The following is a 27748-nucleotide window of genomic DNA, read 5'->3' as shown; positions in this document are numbered from 1 at the left end:
CCAGCCACATGCACCACGACTGGTGGGTTCAAACACAGCCAGGGCCTGCTAAAACAACAATAACAAAAAAACAGCCGGGTATTGTGCTGAGCACCTGTAGTCCCAGCTACTTGGGATACTGAGGCAAGAGAATCACTTAAGCCCAAGAGTTTGAGTTTGCTGTGAGCTATGATACCACAGCACTCTACCGAGGGTGACATAGTGAGACTCTGTCTCAAAAAAAAAAAAAAAATTAAAATACAGATGAATACATATAGAAATACTTACAGGCCAGGTGCAGTGGCTCACTCCTATAATCCTAGCACTTTGGGAGGCCAAGGCAGGTACACTGCCTGAGCTCATGGGTTCAAGACTAGCCTGGGCAAGACTTTGTCTCTAAAAAAAAATAGCCTCGTCTCTACTGCTGCCTGTGGCAGGCACCTATAGTCACAGCTACTCAGGAGGCTGAGGCAACAGAATCACTTGAGCCCAAGAGTTTGAGGTTGCTGTGAGCTCTGACACCATGGAACTCTACCGAGGGCGACAAAATAAAACTCTGTTTCAAAAAAAAAAAAGAAAAGAAAAGAAATACTTACAGGTATAAGTTTATGCATGGGTTAGTATGCCCACATATATTTCCTTATTCTGCCAGCTTAGAGGGCCTAAGAGTAATGACACCCCAGTACTAATAAACCCACCTGGTACCCAGATCTTGGTTTCTAATACTATTCTTCAATATAAAGAATAGAGCTCCTTGGAGAAATAGCTATTCTAGGGCTGAAGCAGGGAATGTACAAGCCAGAAGCAGCTTACAGTGCCAGAAAGTAAAGGCATGCGCAAAAAAAAAATCCCACAATGACAGAGCTTTCTCAAAAAGACACAAGAGCCAAAGGAAAGGGCTCCCAGTGGCCAAAGCTGAAATAATCTGAGCAACAAAATAAATCACATAGTATTAGATTGTAACTCAAAGAATAAAATAAAAATCCGTGAGTCCACACTGATATAAATAAATGTGAAAGAATAGACAAATTTCCTGTGCAAAAGAATTTGAAGTAAATTATATAGACAGTCCATCTAAGGGACAGGAAGCATAACTCCCCACTCCTTAAGTGTGAACTATGTGCAGTGACTTCCTTCCAAAGAGTATGGTAAGGAAAGGGCAGGGCACAGGGCGCGCAATGCTACAGGGGGATACCTAACAAACATCACCTCAAGCGAGCTGATCCAAAGTCATTATCAATAGTGATGTGTCATGTTGACAGTACGTGCTCTCAGTATGATAAGAATGCCACTTTACCTCTGTGGTTTTCCTCCCCACAACCCATCACCTCTGTCTAATCATAAGAAGTACATCAAACAAATCCCATTTGAGGGGCAGTCTGCAAAAAACATGGCCAGTGTTTCCCTAAAATCATGTTGCCATGTCTTTAAGTAAATTTTAAACTTTGTCCCTACTCGATCAGAACCCTGAGAGGTATCTGAAGTGGCCCAAATAACTTGAGTTCCTGGTGATTTCTGTCTTCAATGGCTAGATGCTAGGATCCTTACTAACCTTGGCTCTGAGCTCCATTTCTGCATCAGATTCATCCAGCCAACGATCAAAGTCAGGTGCCAGGAAGAGTGGGCGCTTCTCCTGCTTGGTGAGTCTCTCCCACCACTGGCTCAGTTTCTTCTGTACTGTGATGTTTACCTGCCTCTGGGTCAGTTTGTAAACCGGCTAGAAGAGAAAGTGAGAATGTGAGTGTGCCCTCGTCCATTCCCTAACACTGCACCACACTAGTGCAGCTCTACAGAGTAGCTGCACCAAGAGCCTGCTGCCCTTCCTGCTTTACTCCCGCAGGTCCTGATGCAAAAAAGACATCAGGACCAAAAGCTTGCATACAGAAGAATGGTAAGAACAGCAGTGTCTTTCTCTAATTTTACAAAGAAGAGTATCGGATTAAGGAGGGCAGACAGTTCCTGGGTAGCCTGGAGGGAACCAGCATGAACCTCCTGCCAGAACCATATGACGCAAGGCTCTATATCCAATTACCCTCCCAAGGGCACCCTCAACTTCCAAATTTTCCTCCCATGAAAATGGCTGTCCCTTGGCTTGGCGCCTGTAGCTCAAGCAGCTAAGGCATCAGCCACATACACCAGAGCTGGCAGGTTCGAATCCAGCCCAGGCCTACCAAACAACAATGATGGCTGCAACCAAAAAATAGCCAGGTGTTGTGGTGGGCACCTGTAGTCCCAGCTACTTGGGAGGCTGAGGCAAGAGAATCGCTTAAGCTCAGGAGTCGGAGGTTGATGTGAGCTGTGACACCATGGCACTCTACCCAGGGCAACAGCTTGAGGCTCTGTCTCAAAAAAAAAGAAAGAAAGAAAGAAAATGGCTGTCTCTAGCTTAGCAAACCTTTGTTTTTAGAAAAGCCTGCATCAAGGCCAGAACTGTACTAGATCAATTAATTACAAGCTCTTCCACAGGGGCCAACCTGGGAGTCTTCCCAACTAAACTCAAATTCTTCAAGGCAATTTCAGCTAGTTGTTTATCTATAGTGGCCTCTCTCTTTGTCTCCAAATCGAGCCCTACGACAGGTTTGTTCTCTGCTTTTTAAACCATTGCTTACTATTAATGCTTTCTCTAAACAACCAATTGTCTGCACAGAGAGATCAATAAGCCCAAGCCCCAGAAACCAAGACTATAATTCTAGAAAATGAAATATATCATTTATTAGAATGATGTTATATTTCATCTTTCCCTTCATTTTAGTAAAGCTTCTTCAAGCTCTGAAAGAAGAGAAACTTCAATTTATTTCCAGCATTCTTTCTAAACATCAGCTGCCTTAGCCCTTTCTGTTGTTTTTCTGTTTTTGTTTTTAGGCAGAATCTTGCTATGTTACCCATGATGGTCTGGAACTCCTGGCCTCAACCTATCCTCCTACTTCAGCCTTCATAGTAGCTGGGATTACAGGTGCATTGTCTCAGCACCCAGCATCTAGCCATTTCTGATTTCTTTCCTTTTTTTTTTTTTGAGACAGAGACTCACTCTGTGCCCTGACGTTGAATGCCATGGCATCACAGCTCACAGCAACCTCAAACTCCTGGGCTCAAGTAATACTCTTGTCTCAGTCTCCCAAGTAGCTAGGACTACAGGTGCCTGCCACAAAACCCGGCTATTTTTTAGAGACTAGGTCTCGCTCTGGCTCAGGCTAGTCTCAAACTCTTGAGCTTAGGCAATCCACTCATCTCAGCCACCCAGAGTACTAGGATTATAGGCATGAGCCACCACACCTGGACTAATTTCTATTTTTCTTGTTGCCCCTGTGGCAAAGCCATATAAGAATAAACCCCTGGGGCTGGCTTCACCTCCCCTAGTAACCCAGCTCTCAGGAGAAGCCAAATTCCTCTGCCATTACTAAAATCAGAAAACACCAGAACTGGAAGAGACCCGAGAAATCACTTAGTCCAATCCTTCATTTAATACTCAAGAAAACTAGAATTCAAAAAAATAAAGAGACTAGTTCAAGATCATACCACTAATAAATGGCAGGTTCTCCAACTTTCCCATTCCTTTGTTGCTAAAATCTGGGCTGTGTTCCAAATAACAGAAATCTTTGGTTTTTATCTTCTTCTCTCCCACAAACCTTGCTACCCATTTCACTAAACTACCAGTATTTATTTCCTAAAATGGGAAGAGAAGTGGGAAAGGAAAGAACATACCTCCGGCTTCACAAGGTCAAAGAACTCCAGGTGAAATTCATAGACATTGTCTCCTTTGGCACCATGTCCCTGAGCTACAAAGAAAAAAATGTGGGTTACTGTGAAGTTGAGTAGACCAAGGCCATCCAAAAATCAGTCTGGCATAGTTCTTTCATAAGTATACAAATACAGTATTAATGGCTCCTGTCAAAATGTGTGCAGGCTACCCAATGCGAGATAAGCCAAATCCTAGACAGCAGTTATCTCCCGCATCCTCTGATGATCAGCTCCACAGCATGTACTTCACCTTCCAGCGTGGCCTTGACACTACCCAGCACAGATAACAGGCAGGAAAAAGATGAAAAGCAAAGCCAAAGGGACCACGTGGATATAAATTTAACGTTTACCTTTACTTTGGCTCTAAATCCAGAGCAGAGAAACAATCAGGTGGGTGTGTTATCTCAACTGTGGTTAAGGGAAGTCGCAGGGTACACGAAAATGCTGGACTGTCTTGAAGATGGCTCTGAGTCTAAAACTTCTCAACCAGGGACAGAAAATGGAAGGAGAAGCTGACTTCTCCTTCAGCATGTCCCAGTGGGACAAGGGAAAAAAAATACAATTTTTCTTATAAAGGACAGGGGGAACTAGGAAGGAAGACCCCGGGTTGGCTATTGCCCCATCCCTGTACCTCGGCATGGTTCCTTTCCCTAAATCAGGCAGACACTCTGCCTGGGTACCAGAGACTGCAGGGCCCAGCTGCCGCTGCTGGGCACCCTTTCCCCTCTACAATGTGATTTGTTTGCTATTAGTTCCTTCCTGGGCCTCTCTTCCCTTCCCTGGCCATATAAGGTAAAACCCAATATTTTCTACAGTTGGCTATTACTCTCTAAAACCATAAATTCCTTCCTTCAAGTAGGATAGTCTATATGCTCTTAAGAGGCAAGATCTGCTTTTATCACTTTAACTTCTTTTTCCACTGGTTTTTTTTTTGCAGTTTTTTTGGCCGGGGCTGGGTTTGAATCCGCCACCTTCGTATATGGGGCCAGCGCCCTACCCCTTTGAGCCACAGGAGCCACCCACTTTAACTTCTTTTTAAGTGTATATGTAACTCCCCCAAAACCTGAGCTGCTACCACCTCTACTATCATCCTGAAAAGTAGATACAAAGCCCAGCTAGACTTTCATGCAAACATATTAGGATAGATGGTATCCTATGTAAAGGAGAAACTCTTCGTACTCTGATAACCCCCAGAACTGGAACAGAGAGAGAACAGGGAGAATCCCACTCCACTGGGCAACAGTGGTATAGACCTACCCTCTCAGGCAGAGCAGAAAATCTGCTGATGAACTAAAGAGAAAGAAGATGGAGGCAGATTCACAGAATCACACTGTCAAAGCAGGAAAAAAGCCTCAAATATCAGCTAGGGCATATTGTTTCTCCAACTAGTCTGCAAGTGTAACATCAAGGAGCCTTAAAGTCTCATTGAGACCTAAATTCTCATCAAGAAAATTTCTATTGTTTGTTTTCATACGACCTGTTTTTTAAAAAGCAGCACACTCTGAATCATCTAGTTGGCCACTTTATAATCAAGTACTGCCACACAGGTCAGTGGTTGGTTTGCATCTCTGTTCACAGCCATGATGGCGACAAACGGCACTTAAAGTGACTATATTTAATTCTTCAAGTGTTTCTCAATGTGGAGTCCATGAGCCCTTGAAGGTCCTGTGTACACACTCTCAGATCTCCATGAGTCCTCGAGTTTGAGAAACATACTATAACCCAATATCTTCACTATATAGGTCCAGAAAAGTGAGTAGCGGAAGAATTAGAGCTAGACAAAGGGTCTCCTGAGCTGGAGCTCAGGGTTCTCTTCCCATCCCCCACTCTATCTATTCCCTCTGCATGGGGAAAGCAGGGTTTTAAACAAATTCTTCTAATCATATATTTCAAAACAATCTGGTTTATCCCAAGAGTATATCAGACAGGTGAACCTACATAAAAAGTGAATAAAACAAATAGATAAAAATAAAGTAAAACCAACCACTATGCCTCCTTTACTGTGTACAGAGCTGGGAGCATTTGCCCGATACTGACCTTTGAAATGCAGAACATTTTCAGTGATGCTGATGGCAGGGTTCTGTGAAAAGAGACCAAGTTGCAAGAAGGCATTTCAATGAGGAGAAAAATTAGATTAAACCAGGCATTTCTTCCCTTCATCCTTCCCCTCTGGGGACTCAACTTCCCACACTGTGTATCCCCCCCCCCGAAAATATATTTAGTCATTTATTCACATTTCTATGTGGGGTTTCTCTCTGCCTATATGTACTATCCGAGATGGTAGGTTCCGACAAGCAGCCTAAACTGCTCCACTGCACAGAACAATCAGGTCCTGAATCAGTGCATTCTAAAAAGGGCAACTCATACAAGGTGCTATATGAGGTACTATGGGGCAACACACAGATCTCAAGACTCAGTCCTGAACTGCAAAACAAAGAACCCAGTGGGAGAGATGAGTCACTTCCTGTGAGAAGATATTAAATAGTTATCAGGAAACATATGCTCAAGACCTAAGAGTAGTAAAAGGCAGTAAGCATTACAAGAATAAAGAAGAAAGAGCACAACGGGAACAGAATGATTCAGGAAAGTTCCACCAAAGATGAGACCTGTCCAATAAATGAATTCTAACAGGTAGATGGAAGCACACAGGACTACAGGAGGTTGAATAAAAATGAAACATGCTATGCCTGGGTTCTAACTTAGTTTCAAGCTCCAGACTCTCTTAACCCCCAACTGAACCAAGACCAGAAGAGTTCAGATTCTCCAGACTGTTCATTTAGCAGCATAATTTAGAGTAAAATGACTCCACAATGTTCTCAGAGGTTGAGAAACAAGTAACCTCCTAACGCCATTCAAGTATAACAAGAAAGATGCAGCATGTTCCCAGTGTCACAATGAGTTCATTTTCTCTAGGAGGCTTAGCTCTCCATGTTCCATCACTCATCAAAAGAAATCAACAACATGGCGGTGCCTGTAGCTCAGTGAGTAGGGCGCTGGCCACATGTACCAGGGATGCCAGGGCTGGTGGGTTCAAACCCAGCCCAGGCCCGCTAAAAGAAAAAAAGATCCAGGCGTTGTGGCAGGGGCCTGTAGTCCCAGCTACTTGGGAGTCTGAGGCAAGAGAATCTCTTGAGCCCAAGAGTTTGAGCTATGATGCCATGGCACTCTACTAAGGGCAACAAAGTGAGACTCTGTCTCAATTTAAAAAATAAAAAAGAAAGAAATCAATAAAGACAGAAAGAAGGTTAGAGAGGAGGTATGCCAAAGAGCAGTGGGAGCCTAAGTTCATAGCCCAAAAAATTAGGAAAAGGAGGAGAATGAAGGCTCAGTAGGTAGAAGCATTTGAGTCAAGCTTTAGTGAAGAACTTCCCCAGTGAGAATACAGACTTCATGCTACGAAGCACAGAGAAGGAGCTAGAAATCTAGATTCCTCTCCTACAGGAAGAGGGAATTAGAAAACCTCATCATAAAGGGCTACATTTTCAGAAATAGTTCCTCAGCCAGGGAAACAGGGGTTCTGATGTAAATATTATCATGGAGGCTAGAGTTCTGTGATGTCTTAAATTTCCTAAGTAATTTCTTATGTTCCCCATACCCTAATTCACTTAGAAGGAAAACAAGAGGTTTGAGTTGACTAGTTTACTCTCCTTGGGCAAACAGATGTGTTCAAACAAGGTTTAGGTACCTGGCCATTGCACAAGCCCAGAGTTCAGCAAACATTTCTGTGTGCCAGCGATTAAAAAATGCTAACTCAGCGATACTGGAATAGCTCCTGCCCAACACTGCACTAGGTATATCAGCTTTAGTTTCTCCGAAAGTGGTAGTGGTGGAGGGGTATCTTTCTGTAAAAAAGCTTATGCCAGAAACAAGTTCAAAACTGGTGAAAAGCCAAGCACTGTGGCTCATACCAGTAATTCTAGCACTTTGGGAGGCTGAGGTAGGAAGAGTACTTGAGCGCAGGAGTTCAAGACCAGCCTCAGTGAGACTGCTAAATCTATACATACAGACAAAAAAATGAAGAAAGAAAGAAAGAAAAGAAAAGAAAAATTATTCAGGTGGGATGGCGTACTACTTGTGAGGTTGAGGCAGGAAGATTGCTTGAGCCCAAGAGTTTGAAGCTGCAATGATCTGATGACCACTGTACTCTAACCTGGGCAACAGAGGGAGACGCAGTCTCAAAAAGAAAGAAAGAAGGCCAGATGCAGTGGCTCACATCTGTAATCCTAGCACCCTGGGAGGCCAAGGTGGAAGGATCGCTTGAGCTCCAGAGTTTGAGACCAGCCTGAGCAAAAGCAAGACCCCTTCTCTACTAAAAAACAAAACAGAAAAACTAGCCAGGCCTTGCGGTGGATGCCTATAGTCCCAGCTACTCAGGAGGCTAAGATAAGAGGATCATCTGAGCCCAGGTTTGAGGTTCCTATTAGCTACAATGACATCACAGCACTCTACCCAAGGTAACAGAGTGTGACTTTGTCTCCCCCCCAAAAAAAAGAAAGAAAGAAAGAAAAACAAAAACTGGGGAGAAAACGACCCTGAAGCAATAAAAAAAAAAAGCTAGTATCTATATTTATAAGTAAGATTGGCCTATTTCCCTTTTTTATATTTGCCTCCTAGAATGAATTGGAAACTTCCCTCTCTTTCTTCTCTGGAAATGTAAGTCTGGACATTACAATACCCGGACTATAAGACAGCCCCCAATGGTTCTCTCCTCCCACTATTTACACATAGTTTCCTTCCACACTGATGTCAGAGCTGATCTGTATAACCAACAGAACACAAGGGAAGCAATGGTATGACTTCAGAGGTTAAGTTACAAAGGCATTAGAGGCCGGAGGTAGCAGCACTCTGGGAGGCTGGGCAGGAAGATCCCTTGAGTCAGAAGTATGAGGCTGCAATGAGCTATGATGATGTCAGCATACTCTACCCCAGGTAATAGGCAAGACTGTCTCAAAAATAGATAGATAAATTTAAAATAAATAAATTAAAGGCATTGGAGCTTCCATCCAGGCCTCTTAGACTGCTCATGAAAACCATCAAATAGCCCAGTACCGAGGCCTTGTAGTGAGCTCACTTGTGAGTATGCACCTGCCAACAAAGACAGTCAGATCTGAAGTGAATATTCCAGCCATCATACGACCTCAACCAGTAAATTTAAAAAGAATGTATATTCTGGAGTTGCTGGATACAGTGTTCTACATATGCCCATTAGGTTTACTGTTAATTATTTGTTCACGTAGTTTATATCTTTACTGACTTTTGTCTTCTTCTTCTATCAATCACTGAGAAATTACATTACTATAAATTTGTCTATTTCTCCTTGTAGTTCTGTTCATTTACATATTGAGCCGGTGTTACCGGGTGCCTGTAATTTTAATACTGCTCTATCTCCCTGGTAAACTGAAACCTTTAGCACTGTGAACTGACCTTTTTATCTGTAAAAATACATTTTGCCTAGAAGTCTATTTCGTCTTTTATTAGCATAGTTATACCAGCGCATTTGCTTCTGCCAGAGATCTAGGGGCCCCACCCAGAGACCACTTCAAGATAAACTCATGGCTTGAGGGTTTGGGGATCTCCTGAGTTGTGTGACTTTGAGTTGCATAACCTTTCAAGAGCCAACTTACAATTTTAACTTTTCAAGGACCTTTTTCACTCTGCTCAGTGCTAAGGCAACTAGGGATAGAGAGATGGGGTGAGTTTATTTCAAGTTCATTCTAACCCTAAGTGTATAGTCCTCTCTGAAGTACAGTTTATGGAGAAAATTTGCTATAACATGTCCTACCGTTGGTGGATCCTGGGCTTTGATCTCACTTCTACCCCTTGTACTCTACTGGGCTGTCAAAACCAAAGTTCAAGTTCACTTAGTTGACCACATGTTTTCAAAGCAAAAGCAATTTCAGGGTTCAACTTAACTCTCTGGGTTCCCAATTTGATTTCTACCTTGTTGACTTTTCAATGTTTTTAAAACATTTTTATTCAACATTTTTGGTTGTGTTTAACAGAAAGGTTGATCTGCCTATCTTTTACTAGGAAAGAAATTACACCTTTCCTTATGAAAAGGGTAAAAGGTGGCTTTGAAGTCAGCTAGACCAGGGTTCATATCCTAGTTACATCATATTTTATTTACTTCTATCACTCACTTTCAAACCCACGGCAACTGTCACATTAAAAGTAATAAAACCACTTACTTCACAAGAGTGTTGGGAGAATTAAAGTATAATAACATACAAGGAGTCTGGCAGCTAGTAAGCACTCATTCCAGTTGCTTTTCTTCCAGACTAGAGTGCCCTTGTATGTTTCCATACCCGCTGAACACTATCCTTCAAAGTCTAGGTCAAATGTTAAGTCCTCTTCTTTCCTCCTCACCTCTAACATCAGAAATAGCAGCCTCCTTCCTACTTTATATTCACTGTTGTTATAATATAGATTGCACTTTTCCAAAATTATTGTTGATTGGTTTACCTTTTCCTCTAAACCTGAGCTCCCTGATGGCAGGGACTTTGTCTTATTCATCTCTATATATCTAACGCTTTAATAACTGTTTAGTGAACTGAAATTAAGTCAGTTCACCCATTTTCATATTCTTTGGCAGACGACAAAGAGTTCACAGTGAACCATCTGCTACCTAACACTTTAGACCGGGGTTTCCTTTCTCATTCAAATCATTAGTATTTGTCTTCACATGTGTGTGATTAATATGTATACAGAGGAGTTAATACAGCAGGCCCAGGCTGCAATCTTTAAAAAAAAACCTGCTTCCAAGATTCAGTCTTTGGCTAGCTTCTGGAAATCTGGCTTTCTTCCCTTCCTTAACTAGTAAATGTGATATATTGTGTCTAGACAGTTTCTACAGACAATGAGATGTGTGGTGCACATCAACTTTCCTTCCAGCAGTCTAGAATTTTGGTACATTCTAGGTAGAAGTTACCTAGGTAACTGGCCCCCAGTAAAAACCACAAGTATCCCTAATGGGCTTCCCTGGACAGAAACACTATACCTAAGTTACTGCATTTCTCATTGCAAGCAGAAGGAGCATGCTTAAGTACACACTGTCAAAGGAGGGAGAGAGAGAGAGAACAAGATGGCCTGGAATGGATTTCTCCACACTACTTCTGGTTCCTTTGCTTATGCTATCCTGCATTCTTTTTTTTTTTAATAGTCAGAGTCTCACTTTGTTGCCCTTGGTAGAGTACCATGGCATCACAGCTCACAGCAACCTCCAGCTCTTTAGCTTGGGCGATTCTCTTGCCTCAGCCTCCCGAGTAGGTGGAACTACAGGTGCCCGCCACAACGCTCAGCTATTTTTTTGTTGCAGTTTGGCCGGGACCAAGTTTGAACTGTCCACCTTCGGTATATGGGCCAGCACCCTACTCACTGAGCCACAGGCGCTGCCCCTGTCCTGCATTCTTTAGCTGTAAAAAACTTTAGTCGTGAATTTAACCATATGCCAGGTCCTATGAATCCTTTCAGCAAATCAATGAACATATTGGTGAGTGCTGATGACCCCCCAAACAGTGTGTATTTTTAATGTGATTCTTTTTGTCCTACTGTTTTATTTTTAAAAGTTTTTTTTTTTTTTTTGAGACAGAGCCTCAAGCTATCCCCTTGGGTAGCGGGCCATGGCATCACGCTCACAGCAACCTCCAACTCCTAGGCTCAAGCGAGTCTCCTGCCTCAGCCTCCCAAGTAGCTGGGACCACAGGCGCCCGCCACAACGCCTGGCCATTTTTTGGTTGCAGCCATCGTTGTTGTTTGGCAGGCCCGGGCTGGGGATTCGAACCCGCCACCTTAGGTGTATGTGGCTGGCGCCTTAGCCGCTTGAGCCACAGGCACCGAGCCTATTTTTAAAAGTTTTAAACTAGGGCGGCGCCTGTGGCTCAGTGAGTAGGGCACTGGCCCCAAATACTGAGGGTGGCAGATTCAAATCTGGCCCCAGCCAAAATGCAACAACAACAACAAAAAATAGCTGCACCTATGGTCCCAGCTATTTGGGAAGCTGAGGCAAGAGAATCACCCAAGCCCAAGAGCTGGAGGTTGCTGTGAGCTGTGACGCCATGGCATTCTACCGACGTTGACTCTGTCTCTTAAAAAAAAAAAAAGTTTTAAATCTATAAAATAATTGAAAAATAGTATAATAAAAATTCATATGTCTTTTAACAACTGATATTTAGTGATATTTTCTTTATTTATATGCACATCTTTTTTTTTTGGAGACAAAATCTCATTATGTCACCCTCGGTAGAGTGCCATGGCATCACAGCTCACAGCAACCTCAAACTCTTGGGTTTAAGTGATTGCCTTGCCTCAGCTCCCCCAAGTAGCTGGGACTACAAACAGGTACCCTCCACAATGTCCTGCTATTTTTTTGTTGCAGTTATCATTGTTGTTTGGCAGGCCCCGGCCTGGTTCTAACCCTCCAGCTGGGTGTATGTGGCCAGTGCCTTAGCCGCTGAGCTACAGGTACCGAGCCTCTTTTGCTAAATCATTTCAAAACAATCTGCAGGCATCATACTTTACCCCTAACTATTTCAACATGTTTATCCTAAGAAATGGCTTTATCTTACATAATTACCATAGCCTCTTCATACCTAAGAGCAATAATTCCAGATCATCTAAATAAAGAATCTAAGTGCATTCAAACTACTGTTCCCAAAACTGTTTGTTTCAGTTATTTTTTGGAACATAAGAAACCACCCCAAAACACGGTGCTTTAATAACCGCTTTATTATCTTACATGATTCTGAGGATTGACTGGGCTCAACTGTACAGTTCTCTCATTCCACATATGTTGCCTGGGGCTACCGTATAGCCGGCAGGAATATCCATGAGGAGCCACTTGCATCTCTCACAACTGTTGAGAGATGGCTGTCACTTAGGAGCTGGACTGAAACTGCTGAGTAACTATGATACATGTGGCCTCTCCATGTGGCTTGGGTCTCTCACAGTAGAGTTGTTCAGCTCTGAGAGGGAATGTCTCAACAACCAGTGTTCCAAGAAAGGAAGTTGAAGCTGGCAGTCCTCTTAAAAAGGTTAAGCCTGGAACTGGTCACAGCCATCATTCTGCAGCATTCTATTCATTAGGTTGCCACAGGGTCTGCCTGCCCAGATTCAAGAGAAGAGGAAATAAACTGCCCGTCTGGATGGAGCTCTTTTGTGGCTATCTTGAAACCACTACATTTATACTTTTTTTTTTTTTTTTTTTTTGAGACAGAGCCTCAAGCTGTCCCCCTGGGTAGAGTGCTGTGGCATTACAGCTCACAGCAACCTCCAACTCCTGGGCTCAAGCGAGTCTCCTGCCTCAGCCTCCCAAGTAGCTGAGACCACAGGCGCCCGCCACAACGCCCGGCTATTTTTTGGTTGCAGCCGTCATTGTTGTTTGGCGGGTCCGGGCTGGGGATTCGAACCCGCCACCTTAGGTGTACGTGGCTAGCGCCTTAGCCGGTTGAGCTATAGACGCCGAGCCTATACTTTTATTTTAAAATCACAATCCACCCAAGGTTCATATATGCCATTTGATGTCATGCCTATTTTTACCTAATAGCGACTTCAATTTTTGTTTTTTAACCCATGCCAGTTGTCTTGTAAAATGTGTAATATTCTGGATTTGTTTGGACATTCCTTCGTATCAACCATTTTTGACAAAAATATTTCATAGGTGCTGTGGGTACTTACGGCAATCATAAGAGGAGGCTCATACTGTCACACTGTCAGACAGTGATGCTAAATGTGATGATTTGAGAAGGTGACAGAGCAGAATACTCTACTGTAGAGGTATATTTCTCCTTTTATAATTAATAAGTAATCTACTAGTGTAACCTCCTGTTCCCTAACACCTTTGCATCCACTGTTAATCTTTGCCTGATTCAATTTTACATCAGAGGTCATGAAATTATAATTTTCTAATCCAATCATAATTTTTTCATTTTTTAGCTGGCATTTTTCTATAAAGAATTTTCTCTTTTTTTTCTGTCCCCTCTCCTTCACTCACTTCCTCTTTTTTTTCCTTTTTTATTTTTATTTTTTGGAGACAAGGTCTCTTTCTGTTGCCCAGCCAGAGAGCAGTTGGTATCATCACAGCTCCCTGTAACCTCAAATTCCTGGGCTCAAACAATTCTCTTGCCTTACCTCCTGAGTAGCTGGAACTACAAGCAGGCACCCTCGCACCAAGTTAATTTTTCTATTTTTTGTAGAGATGAAGTCTCACCATATTATCCAAGCTGGTCTCAAATTCCTGGCCTCAAAAGATCCTTCCGTCTCAGCCTCTCAAAGTGCTAGGATTACAGGTGTGAGCCACCACATCTGGCCTCTCCTTTTTATAACTGAAATTTTTACTGAGATAATTGTAGATTCAGACAATTCTAAGAAATAATGCCAAGAGATTCCTTGTACACTTTGCTACTAATGGGTAAATATTACAAATTATAGTATAATATTACAATCAAGATTCTGACATTAAGATGATCTACCTATCTTATTCAGATTTCTCCAGTTTTTTTTTTTTCTTTTTTGAGACAGAGCCTCAAGCTATCCCCCTGGGTAGAGTGCTGTAGCTTCACAGCTCACAGCAACCTCCAACTCCTGGGCTTAAGCGAGTCTCCTGCCTCAGCCTCCCAAGTAGCTGGGACCATAGGTGCCCGCCACAACACCCGGCTATTTTTTGGTTGCAGCCTACATTGTTGTTTGGCAGTTCCGGGCTGGGGATTCGAACCCGCCACCTTAGGTGTATGTGGCTGGCGCCTTAGCCACTTGAGCCACAGGCGCTGAGCCAGATTTCTCCAGTTTTACTTGGACTCAATTGTGTGTATATGCCTGTGGGTCTGCATGCTAAATTCTACACAATTTTGTAACATACATAGGTTTATCTAGCTACTATCACAGTCAAGATACTGAACAGTTCCAGACCCCTCCTGGTGCCCTTTTATAACCACCTCCTGCCTTCCCTTCTCCACTCTACTTCTTTTTGACTATCACTACAGACTCATGGATTTTCTCTGGTAATCCACTCTGCCAAAATCCATTACCAGCTGGGTGCAATGGCTCACATCTGTAATCCTAGCACTCTGGGAGGCTGAGGTAGGAGAATCCCTTGAGCAGCAATCTAAGACCAGCCTGAGCAAGAGCAAAACCCTGTCTCTACTAAAAACAGAAAAAATTAGCTGGACATTATGGTGGGCGCCTGTAGTCCCAGCTATTTGGGAGGCTAAGTCAAGAGAATCACTTGAGCCTGATGAGCTGTGACGTCTGTGATACTCTACCGGCGGTGACAAAATGACACTTTGTGTCCCCCCCCAAAAAAATCTATCATCATTTTTCTTTAATGTGCAAATTGTCACAAATTTGGCCAGTGGAAATCCCTTCAAATGTGTTCCTGTATTGTTCTGAAATGACCTTGTACCCTTTGAGGGTGCCATACTTTTTCTGTCATAGACTTGAAACAATTGGCCATTTCTTCAAGGAGCCTTAGTTCCTTTAGCAGGGAACAGTAACGAGAAGCCATGATCTGGACACATTGAGGCATAATCCCACTTATCTATTAGTGGTCTAGCTAGAAACTGTTTAAATCACAATTAAGGGGTGGTGCCTGTGGCTCAAAGGAGTAAGGCACTGGCCCCATATGCCGGAGGTGGGGGGTTCAAACCCAGCCCCGGCCAAAAACTGCAAAAAAAAAAAAAAAAAAATCACAATTAAGACTGAAATTTTCAACTCAAATTTACTATTATAGGCCTGTTCCTTACCTTCTATTATTTAGTATTTTTGCCTTTTACAGTGAAAATCTTGGTTCCTAATAATACATTTACTTGTTTTGCTCTTAAAAAAGTATCTGAATTTGAATGTCAATATTTGTATCAATAATAAGCTTACTAGCTATAACATGCACTTGTAGTTCTTTTCATCCTTAACATATATTCTACTAAAAGGGGTCGGGTTAATTAAAAATATATATATTCCACTCAAGAACCAGAGTACTACATTCAAATGTTATTTGTATTAATTAATCTATATGATTATGTTATCAATATGATAACATAACAAAAAATCTGATATACAATTAGGTCCTTTTGATTCTGATTATATTTAATTTCAAGATTGGCTTTTTTATCCTTTTTTATTGAATTTTATCTAAAATGTTCACATTGACTGGGCACCATGGCTCACACCTGTAATCTTAGCACTTTGGGAGGACAATGTGGATAGACTGCTTGTGTTCAGGAGATCAAAACCAGCCTAAGCAAGAGTAAGACCCCCATCTCTACTAAAAATAGAAAAATTGGGGTGGCACCTGTGGCTCAGTGGGTAGAGCACTGGCCCCATATACCAAGGGTGGTGGGTTCAAACCCGGCCCCAGCCAAACTGCAACAAAAAAATAGCCAGGAGTTGTGGTGGGCGCCTCTAGTCCCAGCTACTCGGCAGGCTGAGGCAAGAGAATTGCCTAAGCCCAGGAGTTGGAGGTTGCTGTGAGCTGTGTGATGCCATGGCACTCTACCAAGGGCAATAAAATGAGACTCTGTCTCTACAAAAAAAATTAAAAAAAAAAATAGAAAAATTAGCCAAGCATTATGATGGGCGCCTACAGTCCCAGCTACTTGGGAGGCTAAAATAAGAGACACTCAAGCCCAAGAATATGAGGTTGCTGTAATCTGGCACTCTACCCAGGGCGACAAAGTGAGACTGTCTCAAAAAAAAAAAAAAGAAAGAAAGAAAGAAAAGAAAAGAAACCAAACCAATATTTTGAGAAAGAAAACAAGTAGCCTCTGACATCCAAAACTGATCTGATATTTACAGACACAGTTCAATGCTATTACAAGCTGGTCTGCTGAAGGTCAGACCACTGCACAACTTTGTCTAATGACAGGCAACTATACCATCCACAAAATACCCAATAACCACAGAATTTGTCTCTGCTTTCTTTCAGCATCCAATCTAAACCAAAACTCCACTTTCTTAGACCTTCCCACAATCGTCCAACCAAAGCCCAAATCCTATAATTAGTTCTTTCTACACCCTCTTACTGAGACACGTTTCTCCACGGCTATGTATTATCCCTCACTGAAATAAGCAATATCCAACTTGTCTAACTACATGGTGTGTTTCTGGCAGTCTTTGGCTGGACAACACTAACAGCTTAAATAAGTCTAAAGCACTCTTTCTTTCTTTTTTTTTCTTTCAGTTTTTGGCTGGGGCTGGGTTTGAACCCGTCACCTCCAGTATATGGGGCTGGCGCCCTACTCCTTGAGCCATAGGCACTGCCCCAAAGTGCTCTTTCAATAAATAAAAAATATTCAAAATAGTAAGAAACCATATATCATAATCAGTAGCATTTTTTCTCTTCATGATATATGAAATAATTATGCATTTTGTAATCAATTAAGTCTAAGCTATCATAAAATTCAATTTTAAGACTACTACCTTAAATGTGGATACTGTTTAAAACAAGAGTTTCCAACTAATATGTCCAAATGGGGATGATTTGGGTCCCTAAACCTCACCTCCAATCTTAGCCATTTCAGTAAATTGTACTATCATCTACTCTGTGCTTAAGACAAAATTTTAAAACTAGGTGATTCTTTTCTCTTCCTCCTCCACATGAAATCCATTTAGACCTGAAGGTTCTCTCCAAATATATCTCAAATCAGTCCACGGTTCTCCATTTCCAGTGGTAGCCCTAGACCAAGACACTTTATCTCTTACCCACACTAAATGGCTTTCCAGATTTCACTTGTGACATCTTATAATTCACATAGAAGCCAGAATCATTTTTTTATAAAACACAAATCCTAGCCGTATGTGGTTCCTGCCTGTATTTCTAGTACTTTGGGAGGCTCAGGTGGGTGGATCACCTGAGCTCAGGAGTTCAAGACTAGCCTGAGCAAGATCCAGACCCCTCTCTATTAAAAATAGAAAACTAGATGATCTTTCCGGAAAGATCATCTATATTTCTGTCTAACAAGGGTACAAGTGAACTTTTCTAGAAATAGAATGTAAATGTTTTGACACAATGACTATGCAAATTACATGAAATCTATGTGAACCAGCTCGATGAAAGTGTTTCAAAATGTATGTGAAAACACTACACTGTACCCCCTGTTTGCATTAATGTATAGAGCTATCATTTAAAAAAAAAAAAAAAAAAAAAAATAGAAAACTAGGCTCGGCACCTGTAGCTCAGCGGCGAGGGCACCGGCCACAGACACAGGGGCTGGCAGGCTCGAACCTGGCGAGGCCTACTAAACAACACTGACAACAACAACAACAAAAAGCCAGGCATTGCGGTGGATGCCTATAGTCTCAGCTACTCGGGAGGCTGAGGCAAGAGAATCAGTTAAGCCTAAGAGTTGGAGGTTGCTGTGAGCTGTGACACCACAGCACTCTACCTCTACCAAGGGTGACATAGTAAGACTCTGTCTCAAAATAATAATAATAATTTTAAAAAATAGAAAAACTAGCTGAGCATCATTGTGGTGGGCACCTTTAGTCCCAACTACTTGGGAGACTGAGGCAAGAGGATCACTTGAGCCCAAGAGGTTGAGGTGGCTATGAGATATGATGATGTCACAGCACTCCACCCAGAACAACAGTGAGACTCTGTCTCAGAAAAAAGAAAAAAAAAAAAAACAGGAAAAAACCACAAATCCTAAAAAGTTACTTCTCTGCTTAAAACTCTTTAATAGTTTCCCATTGCTTTTACAATAAAATCCAAACTCCTCACCATGACGACAAGGCTCTACATGACCTACATCTTGTAAAAATCCTTCCAACCTTGTCTCTCTCTAACTTACTCCTCACTTACTACACTCCAAACATATTAATACCTTTTCAGCTCTTGAACCTACCAAGCCTTTGCCTTTAAGTTTGTGGACTTACGGGAATCTTCTTCCCCTAGCTTTCTGTGTAATTCATTTAATTCAAGTTTCACTCAACTCCAATCACCTCTTCAATGAATCCCTGACCACCGTATTTAAAATAGCCTCTACTGGTGGTGCCCGTAGCTCAGTGGATAGGGTGCCGGCCACATACACCAAGGCTGGTGGGTTCGAACCCAGCGGGGGCCAGCTAAACAACAATGACAAATGCAACAAAAAAGTAGCCAGGCCTTGTGGCAGGCGCCTATAGTCCCAGCTACTTGGCAGGCTGAGGCAAGAGAATCACTTAAACCCAAGAGTTGGAGATTGCTGTGAGCTGCGATGCCACAGCATTCTCCTAAGGGTGACACAGTGAGTCTGTCTCACAGAAAAAAAAAAAAGATCTAGCACTATGCCTGGAGCACTGTGAGTGCTTGTTACCAAATTACTTAATTTAGCTGGTACTGCCTTATGAGTGTTTTCATATAATAGTTATGACTATTAGTCATAACTTAGACTTACTGAATTTTCATGAAATATTTCAAACAATTAGCTAAACATAGAAAAGTACAGCAAATTGGGCAGCACCTGTAGCTCAAAGGAGTAGGGCACTGGCACCATATGCCGGAGGTGGCGGGTTCAAACCCAGCCCCTAGCCAAAACTTGTGGAAAAAAAAAAATACAGCAAATACCACTATACCTATCATTCATTAGCATTTTGCTTTATTTGCCTCAGTTTCTTAAAAAAGAAACAAAATAGGCAGGATACAGTTATACAATTACTCAATCCCACTGCCTTCTTTCACTCAAACACAATCTTTATTCACAGGTAAACAATAATTTTAGAATTAGTTTGTCACTTCCATTGTATTTCTGTATTCACTTAAAACGTGTTGGGTATTCTTAACATACACTTATTTCACATGCTACATAAATATTTTCATACTGCTTATGTCATTCTTCAACTTGCTTTTTATTTGATATTATATATCTAAGCTCTACCTCTATGGTTAAAGCATAGAGATGGCTCTGTTTCATTCTTTTTAGCTGTTATATAGTGTTCCATTGTATAAACATACCACAATTCATCCACTCTGTTGATAAAAATTGAGGCTGTTTTCAATTTTTTGCTGCAATGAACATTCTACCTTTTTCTGCACATGTGTAAGAGCGTCTCTTAACTAGCAAAACTTAGTCACAAGGACATACTCATCTTGCAGCTTGACTAGACAGTGCCAAACTGTTCTCCAAATCAGTTGTGCTAATTAATACTCCCATCACAAACTGTCCATCACTGAACAGTCTCACAAACAGTTGGTCACATCAGACTTTTTAATTTTGCTCAATCTGATACAAGAAATAGTATCCTATCATTTTAACTTGCAGGCTTACCTCAGAGATATTGCAGGTTCAGTTCCAGATTATCGCAATAAAGCATATACTGCGTAAGTATAAACAAATCACACACATTTTCTCGCTTCTCAGTGCATATAAACATTATGTTTACATTATACTATAGTCTATTATAAAGTATGCTATAGCATTAGCTCTAAAAACGTATACAACTTAAATTTTAAATACTGTATTGTTAAACAATGCTAACAATCATCTGAGCCTTCAAGTGAGCTCTCATCTTTTTGCTGGTGGAGATCTTGCCTCCACATTGATGGCTGCTGGCTGATTGGGGTAGTAGATGACCAGGGATGGGGGGGCTGTGGCAATTTCTTAAAATAAGACAGCAATGAAGTTTGCCGTATCACAAAAGATTTCCTTGTAGCATCTGATGCTGTTTGATAGCATTTTGCCCACAGTAGAACTTCTTTCAAAATTAAGTCAATACTCTCAAACCCTGCTACTGCTTTCAACTAGTTTATGTGATATTTCTAAATCCTTTGTCATCATTGCATTTTCACTAGGAATAGATTCCATCTCAAGAAACCACTTTCTTTGCCCATCCATTAGAAGCAACTCCTGATCCATTCAAGTTTAATGAGACTGCAGCAAAGCAGACACCCTTCAGTCTCCACTTCCAGTTCTCTTCTGTTTCTACCACACTTGCAGTTACTTCATCCACTGAAGTCTTGAAGCCCTGAAAGTCATCCATGAAGGTTAGAATCAGCTTCTTCCAAACTCTTGTTGATGTTGCTATTTTGACCTCCTCCCATGAATGTTCTTAATATCTTCCAGAATAGTATATCCATTCCAGGAGGTTTGCAATGTCCTTTGCCCAGATCCATCAGAGGAATCATTACCCAAGGCAGCTTAGAGCCTTACAAAATGTATTTTCTAAATAATTAAGACTTGAAAGTCAAAATCACTTAGGTCAGTCCTTGATCCAGGGGCTGCAGAATGGATGCTGTTCTAGCGAGCATAAAAATGACATTAATCTTCTTGACATCTCCATAAGAGCTCACGGCTGAGCAGGTGCACTGTCGATGAGCAGTAATATTTTGAAAGGAATCTTTTCTTCTGTAGGTCTGAACAGCAAGCTTAAAATATTCAGTAAACCATGCTGTAAACAGATGTGCTGTCACCCTGGCTTTGTTGTTCCATTTACAGAACACAGGCTAAGTAATTTAGCTTAATTCTTAAGGGTTCTAGCATTTGGAAAACAGTAAATGAGTAATTGGCTTCAATTTAAAGTCTTCAGCTACAGTAGCCCCTACAAATGAGTCAACCTTTCTTTTGCACCTTTAAGGCCAGGTAATGACTTCTCCTCTCCAGCTACGAAAGCTGTAGACATCTTCTTCCAATAGAAGGTTGTTTCATCTATGCTGATCGTTTAGTTAGTGTAGCCACCTTTATCGGTGATCTTAGCTAGATCTGGATAGCTTGCTGCAGCTTCTCCATTAGCACTTAACTGTTTAACCTCCCATTTTCATATTACGGAGATGACCTTAAACTTTATGCCTCAACCTTTACTAGCTTCAAATTTTTTTCGGCAACTTCCTCACCTTTCTTGGCTTTCACAGAACTGAAAAGAGTTAGGTCCTTGGTCTGGATTAAGGCTTTGGTTTAAGGGAATGTGTGGCTGGTTTGATCTTCTATCCAGACCACTCACACTTTCTCCTTATCAGCAAGAAGGCTGTTTTGCTTTCTGATCAGTCATGTGTTCACTGAAGTAGGACTTTTAATTTCCTTCAAGAACTTTTCCTCTGCATTCACAACTTCTTTAACTGGTCCAAGAGGCCTAGCTTCTGGCCTACCTCCATTTTTAACATGCTTAGTTCACTAAGCTTAATTATTTCTCTCTTTTGATACAAAGTAAGAGAAAGGTAACTCTTCTTTTCACTTGAACACCTTAAGGCCATTGTTTTGTTGTTGTTGTTGTTGTTGTTTTGAGACAGAACCTCAAGCTATCACCCTGGGTAGAGTGCCGTGGCATCACAGCTCATAGCAACCTCCAACTCCTGGGCTCAAGCGAGTCTCCTGCCTTTGCCTCCCAAGTAGCTGGGACCACAGGCGCCTACCACAATGCCTGGCTATTTTTGGCTGCAACAATCATTGTTGTTTGGCTGGCCCGGGCTGGATTCGAACCCACCAGCTCAGCCGGGCTGGATTCGAACCCACCAGCTCAGGTGTATGTGGCTGGCACCTTAGCCACTTGAGCCACAGGTGCCGAGCCGCCATTGTTTTTTTAAGATATTCTCACTCTGTCACCCTGGCTAGAGCACAGTGGCACAGATCATAGCTCATTGTAACCTCAAACACCTGGGCTCAAGTGATCCTTCCTACCTTCCTGAGTAGCTAGGACTAAGGGAGTACACCACTATGTCCAACTAATTTTTATTTTTTGTAGAGATAAGGTCTCACTATGTTGCCCAGACTAGTCTCAAACTCCTGGCCTCAAGCGATCCTTCCGCCTTGGCCTTCCAAAGTGCTAGGATTATAGGGTTAGTCATCACACTCAGCCACTGTAGAGTTATTAAGCCTATTTCAATATTGCTTCATCTCAGGGGATATAGGAAGACATAAGGAAAGGGAGAGAAACAGAAATGGCCAATCAGAGCAGGAGACCACACACAACATTTATTGATGAAGTGCTCCCTCTTATATGGGTATGGTACATGGTGCCTCAAAACAATTACAAAAGTAACATCAAAGATCACTGATCACATATCACCATAACAGATATAATAATGACAAATTTTTAAATATTGAGAGAATTACCAAATTGTGACACAGAGTCACAAAGTGAGCACATAATATTATCAAAATGGCACCAATAGACTTATTCAACACAGAGCTGCCACAACCCTTCACTCTGTAAAAAAACAAAGTATCCACAGACAGCAATAAAGTGAAGCATACCTGTACAAGTAAGTGCTCGAGTATGACTGAGATTAGGCACCTTTTCAGGCTTATTGGCCATTCTTGTGTCCTTTTACTCTGAACTATGTACATGAAGTCTTCGGGATTTATGGTTTTGTGTCTTAAGACATTTCCCCATCCCAACATCATAAAGATAATCCCCCATATTTTGAGTATTATAGCTTTATTTTATACATTTAGGTCATGAATCCACCTGAAATTGATTTTTGTGTATGGCACAAGGCAGGATCTTATTTTATCTTTCTGCTCTTTGGATTTCCAATTGTCCCAATATAATATCCTGAATGATGCATCTTCTCCCCATTAATTTGTAAAACCGCCTCTGTCATATTGTGAGTTTTCATATATGGATGGGTCTGCTAATAACTATTCTGTTCCATTGTTCTTTGCATTGTCCTTCTCATCTAAGGTTTAGTATCACCATCGTAATAATCCTTCACACTTAAATAGCACATTAGCATTTACAAAGCACTTGCAAATCCATTATCCAATTCAAACCTCAAAATGGTCCTGTGAATTACGTAATATTATTCATATTTATCTGGATGAAGAGACTGAAGCTCATAAAAGTTAAGGATCAGGGGCACCAGATAGACGAGGAAGAGCAAGGACCTAGTCTCTTCAGTTATCACTCTTCCCACCAGACTCTGTTAGGTAAGGAAAACAAGAGTACCTTTCAAACAGCTCCCAAACAGAGCTAAGCACTTACTCACAATGACCAAAATGAACAAGAACCTTGACAAATGAACAAATGATTTAACAACTATAGTTTTATCTTGAAAGTAAACTCTATTTTGAAAGTAACCCTGCCTCAGTTGGCCTCTTTGCTACTAATCACCTCAAGCACAGACAATGTCACTGTTGAAATTTTTATTGTCCACCACTCCTCCTCATATTAGCAATGGTTTCTCATCAGTCACTAGCCCTACAGCTCCAAAGACAGAATAGAGATGTGAGAACTGAACACTTCCCTGTGTCAGGAGGGAGGGAGGCAGAGCTGGAGGCAGAGCTGGAGGCCGAGCACACTTACAAATGAGCTGGAGACAGGCAAGGGAAAGCAGGGATAGAGAGCTGTTCAAGAATGGCGCACATGTAGTTTAATGACAGACAAGAGTAGGCAGTCTATAAACGGTTTTTATTGAACAAATAAATGAACTGCTTCACCCTGAGGCAGAACCACTGGTTTCAACAGGCCTGCATAGAACAATCAATTGAGAAAGAAAAAAGGGGCAGTCCCTGACATTCAGACACAGGCCTAGCACTCACAGCTAGACCATGTTACTCTCCAATAGGGTACAAATGATCTCACAGAATGCCAAACTCAGACAAGCCTCCTCTGAAACCTTGATAAATGAACCAAAGCCCATTTCATAATTTTGTATAAGCATGGACAAATACAAGTGGCTATTCCACACACAAAACTAAAGACCAAACTGAGTAACTGCTATTTCTCTACCAATTTCAGTTTTATTCTTGTGTTAGTCTCCCCTCCCTGTAGATAAGATTCATTCTGATCCCCGACTACAACCTTCCTAATGGGACACACACAGTTCTCAGTTCTCCAGGTGAGGACATCCCCTTCCCTTGCTGCAATGAGCAATAAACTCGACTTGCTTAAATATGGGTTCGTTTCTGGTGGTCTCTGGCTGTAGAGCATTGACACAATAGGTCAGACACTACAATTGTCTAAAAGTCTATGCCCTTCTCTTTCTGGAAAGTTCTCTCAGTCTCAGTTTGACAAGAATAATTCTAATTTCTAGAAGTTATCTCTAACTAAAGGAAAGAAAAGTAACAAATTCCTTTAACAACAGGGACCTGGTTCAACATCACACTTCAATTCTACCAATAAATATATTTATAAACAAAACTTTGTTTGCATAGGATAATATACTTCCTTCTAGATCATATGCCCTTGAAAAGCTGAGTTTGCCTAACTCATCTTTGTATATCTGTAGTAACTTACATACGTTAGAGTATTTATTTTATGAATAGTTGGTATTAACATGTTGCCTTTTTTTTTTAATAGGATCTCACTATGTTGTCCAGGCCATTCAAGGGATCCTCCTGCCTCAGCCTCCCAGGTGGCTGGGATTATAGGCACATGCAATGGCCCCCATCAACATGTTGCTTCTAAGCTAATAGTAGTTGAAATGAAAATTACAAATTTCATTTGTAATTACAAATGTGAAAATGCCTCAAAATTACAAATGTGAAACCCCAGGAAAACCAAAAATTCAATTCGTGATGGGGGTTAGACTTTTTTCCCCAAAATTAAAAAAAAAAAAAAAAGGATTTCTCTCTCAAAAAGAAAATTTCATTTGTTTTCCACCTTTACATTTTTAAACTATTATATATTTCAAATATATGCCTCCATACTTTTAAACATACCAAATATGATTAACACATGTGTTTGTGTTTCTTAACAGGTTTAGATCTTTCAAGACACATGTATGTGTGATGCATTTTTCATTTGTTAAACCATTTTCCATTTATCTCCATCATCGCCCCATTCCTCCTAAAATCTGCTTTTCTGCTTGTAGCTTCAGAAATATTCAGAGTATTCCATCCTTATCATATGATAGACACCTTAAGAGGCCAGGGCCTGAGTTTATTTAATTTGGTCTACATACTACTTAACTAATTAAAGTCATTGTTGTAACACACATTCTGTACTTTTTAATTGACTGCTGCATGTACCCTCTGTAGATGAGGCCTTTGATACCTGTCTACAAAAGATTCTGTTTGTTTTTTCCCACCTTATTGGAGCATTCTAGAGTAGAGGAAGACAGCACAATATTTATTCATATTCTGATGCTAAAGTATAATTCAGTATGGTGTGATACATTAAATGACACATCATGCAATGCCATGCCTATTTAAAGGTATTCTGGCCAGTATTGACTTTATCTTTCAACAGGAAAAGTTTGTATACACACGTAGTATAACTATATAGTATATATAAACAGTTATGTTCCAGAGCAAAGAGTAAATTAAATTCAACAAAATCAAGTTAAGACTCAGAAAGTACCTACATTTTGCAAGACACTATGACAGACCAGTTGACAGATCCAGATAGACGCCTGATTCAGAGGTAGAGTTAAATGCAGTGAAGGAAGGTAGGAAGTGCCATAGATGTCAAGAAGTTGAAAGTAAGGATGACTCTAGAAAGAACATTCCAGACTGAAAACTCCAGCTCGTCAAAGACCAGAATCTCGGCTGATTTGGACAGAGACACGTCAGTACACAGGTCCTGGAGTCTCCAGTATTAGGAAGCTTTAGCTCGCTCACATTGGGGGCCAAAAGAGATCAAACATAAATACTTAATGAAACTTAAGATCATTTTAAGTTCTCTATGCAACTCAGCAAACCTGAGCTCACAGCCAGCAGAACAAGGGGCTGGGGAGGGCGGGGGGGGGGGGGGTGATGGGGGAATCAGTTCCTTAAGGTCTGTGAATATTATAATTAAAAGTACTAAGAGTGATTTCCATTGCTAAACGGTTGGGAAGTGGGTGTGCCCCCCCATCCCCCAAGCAAAGGTGAGCCTCTTGAACGTCCTAGGGGGGACTGGGTGGGATTCTCTGACCAGAGTTAGATGTCCAGCAACAGCCCAGCCCACTGTCACAAGGTCCACGAACTCATCCCACATAGCCGACGGCCTCAACCAACCCGAACCCCCCACGGCTAGACTCCCAGGGCTGGGCTCCCGCTCCATCAGGCCGCAGTGAACAAAGAGGAGGCCCGGGTCAGACTCTGAGGCCCAGGACAATCTACAGGGCCCGCACCGACTCACTGAGCTCCATAAGGTATCCTCAGCCTGCGAGGAATCGTGCCCCCGGCCCGGGATCTAAGGGTAAGCCCAGACAAGAGCCAGCACGCCGTGAGCATAGCGCGTCGCAGATCGTGTTGGCGCACTGCAGGCTCTCCTGTCAGGCGCGCACATGACAAAAGGGGATGGGGTCCTGGTGGGTACGCGGAGCCGCGATTCCGCGCGCATTCCGCCGCTCAGACCCGACCTTTACCTGCACGTCACTCAGCTCCACGCGCAGATAAAGCTCGCGGTGTCGCTGAGCCCAGTAGACATGTGGCGTCAGCACCTGATTCTCCATGGCCACACTGCCCAGGACGCCGGGAGGCTCGGCTCGCTGCGCCTCGCTGCCTCAGGTAGTGATGGGTTGGAGTGGGCCGAACGCAGGCCGCAAATCTGCGCGCTCTGGAGCGCCCGCAGCCCGGCAGCCAGGAGACAACCCACGCTCGCGAGCCGCGCCTGCGCAGTGAGGAGCGGGGGCGGCGGGGGCGCTAGCCCGGGTCACTGGGTGAGGCCGGGCGCGGGGCGGGGCGCGGGCGGGAAAGGGGCGGGCCCAGGCTCTGGTGGCTCAGCCGGTAGTCTCGGCCGCCTGAGGCATTGAAATCAGCGGATACTTCGCGCTTTGAAATGAAAAAGGCTGAAGGACAATCAGCACGGGAAAAGGGCTTGGGACTGGTCTATCTGGAAGGTCCTTCCCATTCTATTTACGGAGTTTCATTGCTAATCACTGGAACAACAGCAGTGAGATACAGTCCCTTTTGATAATGTGATAGGTGGGAGAGCAGAGTGGGAAAATGTTTCAAAAAAGGGAGAATACATGTAAAGATAGAGGTTTACAGCGCTGTTGCATCCAACGGTGGGCAATGATGAAAATATTTCACACTGCGCTCTCCAGTACCGTAGCCACTAGCCCCACATGAAGCTTTTGAACTCTTGAAATGTGAGTAGTAAACTTGAGGAACTGAATTTTTTCAATTTCCTTTACGTCTAATTAAAGAGGCACATAATTCACGGCTACCTGATGGATTGTGCAGCAGACCTGTCTCTTGTGAAA

General features: G+C 42.2%; 1 protein-coding gene across 1 annotated transcript in view; it reads right to left on the bottom strand.

Moving 5' to 3' along the window:
- The window catches only part of HACD3 (3-hydroxyacyl-CoA dehydratase 3), a 48627-nt gene extending 21441 nt beyond the window's left edge, over window positions 1–27186 (bottom strand). The window contains exons 1-4 of the mRNA XM_003784435.2: window positions 26909–27186; window positions 5755–5797; window positions 3682–3755; window positions 1532–1696 (exon numbers count right to left, since the gene is read on the bottom strand). Coding sequence (XP_003784483.1) covers window positions 1532–1696; window positions 3682–3755; window positions 5755–5797; window positions 26909–26995 — 369 coding nt within the window. The 5' untranslated portion in view covers window positions 26996–27186. The remainder of the gene's footprint in view (window positions 1–1531; window positions 1697–3681; window positions 3756–5754; window positions 5798–26908) is intronic.
- Between the last annotated feature and the right edge of the window lie 562 nt (window positions 27187–27748).

The sequence above is a fragment of the Otolemur garnettii genome, unplaced genomic scaffold (assembly GCF_000181295.1).
Source record: "Otolemur garnettii isolate 467f Iridium unplaced genomic scaffold, OtoGar3 scaffold00011, whole genome shotgun sequence".
Classification (NCBI taxonomy): domain Eukaryota; kingdom Metazoa; phylum Chordata; class Mammalia; order Primates; family Galagidae; genus Otolemur; species Otolemur garnettii.
This window is presented reverse-complemented; position numbering and strand designations above follow the sequence as displayed.